Source organism: Aulonocara sp. 'chitande type north' Nkhata Bay, unplaced genomic scaffold, assembly GCF_057382095.1.
Source record: "Aulonocara sp. 'chitande type north' Nkhata Bay isolate Kocher_YH1m ecotype deep benthic unplaced genomic scaffold, A_spYH_male_GT1.1 unmapped_scaffold_23, whole genome shotgun sequence".
In the NCBI taxonomy this organism is placed as follows: domain Eukaryota; kingdom Metazoa; phylum Chordata; class Actinopteri; order Cichliformes; family Cichlidae; genus Aulonocara; species Aulonocara sp. 'chitande type north' Nkhata Bay.
Genome location: NW_028234355.1, coordinates 1,387,378 through 1,398,253, shown reverse-complemented (window position 1 = coordinate 1,398,253; position 10,876 = coordinate 1,387,378). Strand labels below are relative to the sequence as shown.

The window sequence follows — 10,876 nt, the reverse complement described above, 5'->3', positions numbered from 1 at the left end:
AGGAGCCCATTTTTCCAACTAGATAAAAGTCTAATACAACCCAAGAAAACAGCTTAGCCATGAATCACACTTTGTAATATCTGTGTTTGGATATTACAAAGTGATTTTATTAAACAAAATGGCCTATTAAGGTTAAATATGAGCTAAATATGATATTGTAGTCCATTCGTAAGAGTGTTTTGAAGTGCTTATTTTACTAGGTGACCTCTGTGAGGCAAACATACAAAATGCTGTATGCTATCTGTGAGGCTCATATGCAATTTCTTAAATCCAAATCAAATCAAAACAAAGCTTTTTTTTTATGCAATGTAAATATACATTTCAAAACAATTCATGGCAACAGTTGCCAAGTCATGATGATGTCATGGGCTCCATTCCCCAAATTCCACAGTTAGGTTTGATTTTGAACACTTCAAGACAAACTGCAGACAAAAAAACTAAGAAAAGCAGTCACAAAACTCAAGATGAGTGAAGAAGGCCAGCTGCCATACAAGTCGAGCTCAGTAAATAATGAACTCTGTTTGGAGGGACAATTTTGTGATGCAATCATCAAAGTGGAGGATGTTGAATTTCCGGTCCACAGGATCATCCTATGTAACTGTACGCCGTACTTCAGGTGAGTTGCTTACCTGATAATGTGAAGGACAGTTGACTGATTTATACCTGTGAAAAATGTAATTCATGGTCTTAGTTGGTGAAACAGTGCCAACCAAAAGGAACAGGTTGAATCATAAAACTTTTCTGATAGAAAGACTTTGTCACGGTCAACTGACAGATACACCCAAAACATAATGCAAACATTTGCAGATTTCATCATTACCTTCACAGAGCTCCAGATTCCACTTCAGTAAATGTGCCATTTAAAAAGCACTGTGAATCACTTGGTGATTGTGTGAAGTCTAATTGAAGTGTTTTATTAAGTTACATTAATATCTTCCCCACTGTTATTGAGACAGTAAGACACACCAGACTTCCTGATACTAAAAAGGTTGAACTGTGTTATACAGTTATACGCTGAGCAAAAGTTTTGAGTTGCCTCTCATTTTTTTATATTTTGCTTTGAAACAGATGATTTTTTAAAAGTCCACTTGAGCAATAGTTCTGTGTTTTTTTGAAGACTTATAAAGGTTTGGTTTGGACATTTTTCACCCTTTTTAGTCCAGTGCTTGTACCCGATCATTTTCAGAGGAATGGTTTCCTCATCCTCATCAGAAATGGTTTCATGGTTCATGTAAAACCTGTTAAAACCAATAAATAAATGTTAAGAAAAAAAAAGAAAAGAAATGGTTGTGGAAGGGAAACAGAGACTGTAATTAAGCAACATGCACTGGAACTTCCATAAGGAAAGGAAACAGACTGAGGTATGCCAAATTACGCAATAACTAGACTAAATATCAGGGTAAACTGGCCCTATGGAGTTGATTTCAATATTTGTCATAGAGGTACAACAGTGAGTGTTTAGAGTTAACTTTAAAGCACGGTGGAGGCTCTGTCATGGTGTGGGACTGCATTGTGTTTGGCAATAGCTTCATAAACATGCTGCCAATGTAATAAAGACATTGAAAACCCAACAATCAAGTGCACTAAACATGTACAAACTCTGTTTTGGAGTTACTTGGAGTACTTGTGCATGACATAGTTTATTATCTTGTTGCCTCCACACCTTTTAATATTCTCTACTCTGTCTCCATCTCTACCCTCAGGGCTCTTTTCACCCACTGCAGCGACCCAGACAAACAGGTCTTCAACATACCTGGCTTGTCTTCTGAGATGATGGCACTCATCATTAACTTTGCATACACCGGCTCAGTTTCCATAACGGGGGAAAATGTAGTGGAACTTCTCATGGCAGCTGATCAATTCAATGCAATGGACATTGTGAAACTCTGCTCTGACTTCCTCGGGGAGCAACTGTGCCCAGAGAACTGCGTTGGCATTTGGCAGTTCACAAAAGTATGCTTATCACCCGAACTACGCACCAAGGCCTACCACTACATCATCAGTAACTTTGAGCAGGTTGTTCTTGAGGAGGAGTTCCTGCACCTAACTGTGGAGGAACTTGCTGACATCCTTGATAGAGAGGACCTCAATGTGTGGGAGACCACTTTGTATGAAGCGCTTACAAAGTGGATTAGCCATGTACCTGTACAACGGAAACAACACCTCACCGCTCTGTTGTCCAAGGTCTATAAACTTTCATTACTACATTTAGTTTGGACTTAAATCTTCAGCATTTAAGTCATAGATTGAGTCGATCCATCTGGGTATAAGGATGCTTTAATATCTTGAGATTTTGCTCTTTTCAGGTGTAGCCAAACCACATTTAAGAAATTCTCTTCAAGAGCATTAAAACCGTATCAGATCTCTACACACATACTATAGAATAAATTATATTTATTAAGTATAGTTGCTAGGGCTATGACTAAAAACTGTCCCTGTTGACGAAAAGGCTAATGGTGTCTGACTTTGGTCGCTCTCTTGCTAGCAATAAGAAAATTAAACAACATTAGGAGCATTATCCTAAAGAAGCTTGAGTTTACTAAAACTGATGTAGTTGAAATTCATAGTCACATTCTCTTCTGTCATCTCTCTATAGGTCCGACTGGGATTGATGACGTCAGACTACCTAAAGGACAATGTGCTGTCTAGTGAGCTGGTGGAGGCCAATTCTGAGTGCCTGTCCATGATAAGTAATGCCATCTTAGACATACATGATCTAGGAAGCAGACCCTTCATGTCTGCCTTGTATCACCCTCTTGCTCGTCCCCGCCTGCCTCATTCCATCCTGCTGGCCATTGGGGGGTGGAGTGGTGGTGAGCCAACTAACGGCATCGAGGCCTACGATTGCCGGGCTAACCGCTGGGTCAACGTAACGAACAACCTCGAGTGTCCTCGTGCTTATCATGGAGCCGCCTTCCTCAACGGGTACGTCTACTCCGTTGGTGGCTTCGACGGGGTGGAGCATTTCAACAGCGTCCGTAGGTTTGACCTGACCACTCACGCCTGGAATGAGGTGGCGCCCATGCACTCCCGCCGCTGCTATGTGAGCGTGACTGTGTTGAACGGGTTCATCTATGCCCTGGGAGGCCACGACGGGCATGTACGACTCAGCAGTGCAGAGCGCTATCAACCTGAAATCAACCAGTGGAGTCTTATTGCACCGATGCACGAACAGAGGAGCCACGCCAGCTGCACAACACTTAACAACCGGGTGGGTGAAGTAAAACAGTAGCAGAGAAATAGAGTAGGGTCTAAGGCACACAGGCCTAGAGACCTGTCAGCAACCTTTGGTAACAACCAGTTGCTAGGGGAAAATGTGTACTCCTCAGCTGGTTAGGCAGTGGTTGTATGAAAGACTCTACAGATTTCTACAGCAAATAGTTTGAGTATTTGCAGTAAGTCAGAGTACTCCATGCAAACCTCAACAGTCTGCTTACAACCAAAGGAAACACAAGGAGGCTTGTGGTGCAAAACCTTCCTGGTTACAATTTCACAGTAGTGACAGCCATCAACCTCCAGCAACCACTTGCCAACCAGTCAGGGAATACACATTTTTACAGTGAAGCGAGGTGCAAGATAGGTCACAAACTGGTTTCTATGTTCATGTTTTCAAATTTAAAAGTATAGTTTAAAAAGTTGAAAAATATACTAATATATATCTATTTTGTTTCTAACTGATCACAAGTGCATCTTTGCATTTATGTACAGTACTTTATTTGAGTTGACTTGTCAACTAAAATATAACAGATATTAAAAAAATTGTAAAACACACACATTTGTTAATTGTCATATTTTTCAGTTGGACACTTGGGTACTGAGTATCGGTCTTACTTCACAAATGATGTGGAAACATTTCACTTACAGGTAACATTGTTTCCAACTGAAATCTAAGAAATGTAAAAATTTTTAATGTCCCTTTTTTGTTTTCAGATTTACATTTGTGGTGGACTCAATGGCAACGAGTGTCTGCAGACAGCTGAATATTACAACCCAGAGAGCAACCAGTGGACGATGATCAGTCCCATGAACAGCCGCCGCAGCGGGATAGGTGTCATTGCATATGCGGATCATGTCTTTGCAGTAAGACCACAAAGTAGTGCTGACACTCACGTAACATACAAATCAAATCTGTAATGTGCTTTGATCAGCAAGGCTTAACACAGATTTGGCTGACACAGAATTTGGCTAACTTTGTTTTGTATTTATCAATGATCAGATTCCTATCCTGACCACAGGTTCAGAGAAGGCATTCTTACTCATTCTATGTATTAATTTAACTGATTAGTGATGTTTCTGCCTCTCTTTTTTTTTTCATGTGCCTCATTCCCAAAATGTTGTGTCTTTGATGATTTCACATTTCACTCAGTACAACAGAAATACTTATTCAAAACCAACATTGTCATCCTCATCGTTCCATAGAGGACATATGTTAGAGACAATTTCAAACTTATCCTGCAATACCTTTAGAAAAATGAGGGAATAAGCCAAGTGATTAGAACTCATCCTCTGGGGACGGTAGGCCTTTTAGCTGTAAATTTATCTTGCTATTTGCCTTAAAACCACTTATTTAGTTGTTTTGCAGCTGCACCCTTTGGTAAAAAGCAAAGATTTTAGTCTCACCTTCTGAGACACACTTCTTTATTTAGCTAGCTACCGTTTAGTATTTATTTTCTATTCAGACTAAGTCTCTATTCAAAAAAAGGAAAAGTTATCATCAGCAGAATGCAGTGACCTTACCCTGGTGCTGACCTCAGGGTCTTTGATCAGGCTTATAGGCACTTATAGCCTGTCAGGGCTACTTTAATCTGTTATAGGAAGAAAGGACTGGAACTCAGTGTTCCTTTTTGGACTAAAGGCAAAAGAGCTGTGAAGACATTTATACTGAAAACACAAATACTTTTTGTCGAGGGCTATTCATCTTTGTTGATAATAGCGTGGTGTAATAGACAACAGCACTTTAATAGCTGTAGTTGAGGCTTGAGTGAAAAAAGGTCTCATACAGACTTCCACAACAGCTGGCTTCTACTTTATTTTACTTTCTCCTTTTAATTCAGAAGTCATTTTCACACACCACTGCACCCTGATCTTTTCTAGACATTCCCAACAAATGCGGGCCTGTGAAAATGCAAATACTGGGACGTTAATGGGCCTTTTTTAAACAACTTTTATGTGTAAACTCCATATAACAGCATGAGAATATGTCAGGTAGCTGTTCGCTTTATCCAGGTAAAACCCTAAACCAATCAGAGTATTTCCAGTAGTCAGATCACACCTAAGGTAAACAATTTCCTTGTATCTGCTACATATTAAGGGCAACTTTGGACAATATTGCAACTTAATTCTTCCGTCACTTTCTGGAGTATCTGTGCAAAAGCAGCTAAAGACATATAGCAGGTGCATTTTCTTACAGGGGTACGGTGAAGCTGGTTACACTTACATTCAATCATTTGAGCCACGTATTTACTTTTAGGTTGGTGGCTTCGATGGAAACAACTATCTGCGCACCGCTGAGGCTTACAACCCGCATACCAACACGTGGAACCTCGTGTTCTCTATGCTGACCCCCCGCAGCAACTTTGGCATTGAGGTAATTGATGATCGCCTCTTTGTCGTCGGGGGTTTCAATGGCTTCACCACCACTTCGGACGTCGAGTACTACACCGCTTTAACCAATGAGTGGTATGAGGCGTGCGACATGGATATTTTCCGCACAGACTTGAGCTGCTGTGTGATGTCCGGACTTTCCAACCTGACTGAGTACACCTTTCCTCGTGACTTCCTGCCACTTGAGGATGTTCTGAAATTAGCAATGGAGTCACCAGAGTCCACGTAAAATCTTTAAAGTGCAGTACTGCCATGTGTCAACATCTGAGTCTCGAACATGAAGGACTGAAATAAATCTTTAGAGCATTAAACTGCTGGTGAACTGGACATTTTATGTATGTATCTCAAAAACTTTCAGTAGGAGAGCCTGCACTGTAGATACTGGGTTTTATTAAGAGAATGCAATTGCAACAATAACAAATTGAAAAGATTTTTTCATTCCCTGTAATGTATGGCTGCTGAGCAGCCATACCAGACATGCACACAGGGTGACCAGATCACAATAAGCCGCATGTCGGACTTTTCAACTCTTGCTAGGTAAACACCATAAGAATAAAGGGAAGTTTTCACTCTCCCTTGTTATTTCAGCTGCGGTTCTGTCTGGTAACAGTCTATAGGTTTGAGTAAGGATGTATCCAATATTTTACAGTTGTACTAGCCAATACCCAATAAAGCAATTCTTACTTTTATACCAAACTAGTCAGTCTCAGCTTAGTCAATTTACTCTTTCACAGTAGAGCCTATTTTCTGAATAGTCTTCTGTCTAAACTCAAGATTAAAGAAAAAAAAAAATCTTAAAATTAACTAAAAGCGAGGCTGTCTCTGCACTGCACAAACCAAACACAAAATGTCGGCATGTTAGCCAATATTATCGTGCACCCTTAATTATAACACTGGGCTAACCTGGCCAAATTACAAACAAAAATCAATCACAACCAACATGGACTGTAGTAGCCGTGGAAGGAGAGAGGAAGTCCTTTCCTATAGTCCATCTGACCATATTGGCTTTACTGGCCAATAAAAGCAGTCCACTCAGCCATGCTCTTCTTGTAAGATGATGTGAGATCTCTCTCATGGATTTTGTCCAAGAGAACCTCCGTCTGTATGACGGAAAGCAGAGTGGCTACACACTTTGGGTATGTAAGGTGAAGGGTGTAATAGTAGGCCATAAGGTATAAAGCACCCTCGGTAACCAAGTCTTTTGGAAATGTGGTTATTGGCACATCTCCTACCGCTAGGATGCAGTTGGATGGACTCACAATCAGGACTGGGCAGGAGAGAGGACGTTTCATCAGATAGGTATTAGGGTCTTCTTGGTCCTTTAACACATAACACAGACATACTTTTGTAAGGATGATGCACTTTTGTTTCAAACACATAACTAAAGCTAAATTACAACAAAAGTTGAGGTTCTGAGAAAACACATCTGAAATTGCTACTTTTAATTATTCTCGATGGAATTACTGTTCACATCTGTCTAGCCTTCCTGAAAAACAGAAAACCAAGGCTACATTTAATTAGGTATCATTGAGGTGATAAAAATGTGCTACCACGTAATGCATCCATGTTTGTATTTACTGGTCACAGAGATCTAACCTGTGAGAACCCTCATTCCAAAAATGTGTTTTAGGTGCCTTTTGAAGGCTTAGAACATATAATATGTGAATATAAAATACTTTGGCACTCATCAGAAGCATTTTTTAATACTGTTGTCCCAAAAAGAACAAAAACAAAAAACAACTACTACATTTTACACAACTCACCTCAAGGACATGCACCAGAGCCTCACTCGCATCCCGTGCCCTCTTTGGAGGAGCAGAGGTGGATGGGAAGAGTGATGGCAGCACATGTAGGATCTCAAGAGCCTGTTCAGCTATACAGAAAAAAGAATCATCATCTCATTACCACACTTAAACAAAATCCTCAAGCATGTCCAGCAAAATCGCTGGACATGCTCGTAGGCAAGAAGTGAAGCAGCACATGGCGGGGAGAAATGAGGGGTGAGAACAGACACAATTTTGCACCGGAGGTTTTCGGGAAGCTTTTATTTTGGTATTTCCGTTGATTCGTACAATAAATTTGCATATTAGCCTAAACATTTAGGTTTAACATTTAACATTTAGATTTAAATATAATATTTAGATTTAATATTTAACATTTAGATTTAATATTTAACATTTGATGAAAAGTTACAAATATTTTACTAAATGTTGTAAAAAATTACTCGAAAAAACATGTTTTTGTAAGGTTTTGAGCTAAATGTGGAAAAATGTTGCCGTTAATTTCAGCACGTTTCAGTTTACAAACGGCGCCCCATAATTATCAGACTATTTTTGCCGATTACTGCTCACAATTTCTTTGTATTTTGACTTCAAACAACATTTTTTTTTGCGATTAAGTGTCAACAGAGATACAGAAAAGTGGTTACACCTAAAAAGCAAGGTCACTGAAGGCAGCGGTGTGGTTGTACAATGGTGCTGTAACCTTGTCCTGTCACCAGGGGGCGACGTCAAAATATCTGCTGTTGTCTTGTTGGCCCTTGGCTTACGGTGCATTCCAGATTGAGTCGGAAGTCGGAATTCCTGAGCTCCCAGTAGTAATTTTCATCTGGAACTCCCCCTCAACTAGTATTTCCTTCTTGGAAAGTCAGAGCAGGCAGCCTCAACAATCCAAGATGGTGACAGAGAACATAAACATAATCTGCTCTGTCACTCACCTGTATTTGTGACTCATGATATAAGCCACATGCTAAGCACTTACCACATTCTATCAATGAACGTGCTGCAGCTAAAATAAATCCCATCTTACTTTGCTTTTCTGACTTTCCTGCTGGAATGCACAAACTCGGGAATGACGTCACTGCCAAAAAGGACCACAGACATCAGAACATTGACACAGCTGCCAGGTTGGAAAAGTGAAGCAACAAAACAAAAAAACTGTACTCCATTTACAGGCCACCAGGGGGCGACCCCTGCGTCTGTAAAAGACTTCTGGCCCTATAGAGGTCTCTGGGACCTCTGTGAACAGTTCCCTGATGTGTTCAAGGGTTCAGTTTCTCATTTCAGAACACAGCTGAAATGATCAAGACTCACTGAAGGGGTGTGAAATGTGTCTAAATCTAGGGAACAGAGGCCTGATCGACGATATGTTCTGCAGACTCGTGTCTTTGTTCATAAACAGAAAAATGAAGGTAAAACACAAAGGCTTCCTTCAGTTTGACCTCTCAAAGGTCAAGGTCAGTCCAGTCTAACATGTTTTACTTTAACATGAAACGCTGCTATGACCGAGTCTCAAACAACAGAAAATCCAGAGTCTGCTCATCAGCTAACGACTCTGTTTTATGCTGTCGGTGGGTTAAATATCATGAAACGCCTCATTCAGTCAGCTGCATGTTCTTTAGAACCAAACTGGCTGCTCGAACTGATGAATGATACCACACTGAGCTCTCTGCAAGGGAACGAATGAGCTCGATTCCCTAAAATATCAGCCAGCGAGTCCAAACACACTGATTTTTACTAACGGATAAAATGATGTTAACTTTTCTATCAACTTCTTTTGCTCGTTATCACCTTATTAACTGTTCGGGGGTGAGAATGAAGCCTTGTACAAACTCTGGGTAAAGTAGTGTTTAGAAACGAGAACACTGAACGGGAAGTTAAAACACATCATAGACACCTCAGCTTCACTACTGGAACTTCAACATTATGCACTACACACTGTACAGTAATGCCACTGTCTTGCACATGTCTCAACTCTGTATATTTTTATATATTTTATTTTATTTTTACTCTATTTAATTTGTAAAAATGTGTATACACACACACACACACACACACACACACAGAAAAACATTTAGTATACACATCCAGAAATGCATATACTATTATATATTGTACATATATTTATTAGTTTCAGATTAGCCATCCTTGTATTTTGCTTTGTTTACGTTATTGTATTTGCACAACTCTGTTGCTTGTGAAGCTCGCACACAAGAATTTCACTCACATGTACTGTACCAATGTACCTGCACATGTGATGTGACAATAAAAGTGATTTGATTTGATTTGATAAAAGAAAAAGGCGCAGCGGTGTTCCTTCTCCGAGTGGGGGGGCTTCTTCCGTCTCCAGGCGTCTTCAGGAGTTTTTAAGTTTCCTTGGTGTAGAGGCTAAGCCTACGCTTGAAGCCACTGAGGTGGTCGTTAACGGGGGTGACGCGATGTCACTGGTATGCATGAATGTTCACAGTCCAATAAATCCAGCAGTATGTATCTTGTCATTTTTGGTCTTTATTCCGTATCGACATAGCATAACAGCGCAACGGTCACAAACTGTTTGCCTTCTCAATGACACACCTGACGCCGATTACGTGCGTCTACCTTAAATACCTTTACATTACATAATCAAAACAGAAAAAGGTAACCTCTAGTGACCACATAAGGTATTAACCCAAGAATGGCTCCTACACCCCGGCCCCTAATTGAAATGGCTATCAGACATGGCAATTCTAATCACAAAGAAAATAAGGAGCCACTAATAGAGTCTACTTTAGACCTATACATTCACATAAATAAACATAAGTAACACACTTTTAGATTACAGTCTCATGTAACAAGCAAAGTTTGGTTACAGGTCTTTCCAGAATATTAGTCTTTGTTTTTAAACGTGCAGATCGCACGAGTCCTTTTTTGTCACAAATGGCTTCCAGAACTCTTCCAAGTGGCCAGGAACCACGCGGTGCAGAAGAATCCATTATAATGACTATATCTCCAGGTTTTAGATTCTTCTTCTTTTGGTTCCATTTTTGTCTCTCCTGTAACAAAGGCAGGTATTCGCGTATCCATCGTTTCCAAAAAAGGTCTGAGATGTACTGAGCCTGTTTCCATCTTCTCTTCAGATACATATCCTGAGGGTCAAATAGTCCGGGTGGTAAAGATGGTTTTCCTTTCATCAGGAGGATGTGATTTGGTGTAAGTGGCTCTAGGTCTTTTGGATCATCAGAAAGCTTTGTGATGGGTCTGTCATTTAAAATTGCTTCAATTTCACATAGAACCGTATTTAAGCCATCGTCGTCCAACTGTTGTTGCTGAAGAACGGATCTCAGAATCTTTCTGATCATACGAATTATCCGTTCCCAAATTCCACCATGATGTGATGCTCCAGGCGGATTAAAACTCCATCTTATTCCAATGTGTCGCAAAGCATCCGCTATTTGGGTATGTTTCAGCGATTCAAGAGCCTCCCTTAACTCTCTGTCTGCTCCGACAAAGTTGGT

General features: G+C 40.3%; 1 protein-coding gene across 2 annotated transcripts; it reads left to right on the top strand.

The window, feature by feature from the left end:
• The first annotated feature begins 344 nt into the window (after nt 1-344).
• On the top strand, nt 345-5,987 carry LOC147300628 (kelch-like protein 10). Of its 2 annotated transcripts, none has more exons than XM_086285081.1 (5): nt 345-616; nt 1,704-1,953; nt 2,597-3,211; nt 3,931-4,080; nt 5,471-5,987. In XM_086285081.1, exons 1-5 carry the CDS (start codon nt 465-467, stop codon nt 5,831-5,833), a joined length of 1,530 nt encoding a protein of 509 aa, XP_086141207.1. In that variant the 5' UTR covers nt 345-464; the 3' UTR covers nt 5,834-5,987. The 2 variants fall into 2 exon arrangements, with proteins under 2 accessions (XP_086141207.1, XP_086141206.1); XM_086285080.1 differs by having other exon boundaries at nt 349-616; nt 1,704-2,184; nt 5,471-5,978.
• Nucleotides 5,988-10,876: the final 4,889 nt, after the last annotated feature.

Coding starts and splice junctions, on each gene's coding strand:
- LOC147300628 (XM_086285080.1), top strand. CDS start 465: ATGAGTGAAGAAGGCCAGCTGCCATACAAGTCGAGCTCAGTAAATAAT. Junction 2,185..2,596: donor TCACCGCTCTGTTGTCCAAG/GTCTATAAACTT, acceptor ATCTCTCTATAG/GTCCGACTGGGATTGATGAC. Junction 4,081..5,470: donor ATGCGGATCATGTCTTTGCA/GTAAGACCACAA, acceptor ATTTACTTTTAG/GTTGGTGGCTTCGATGGAAA.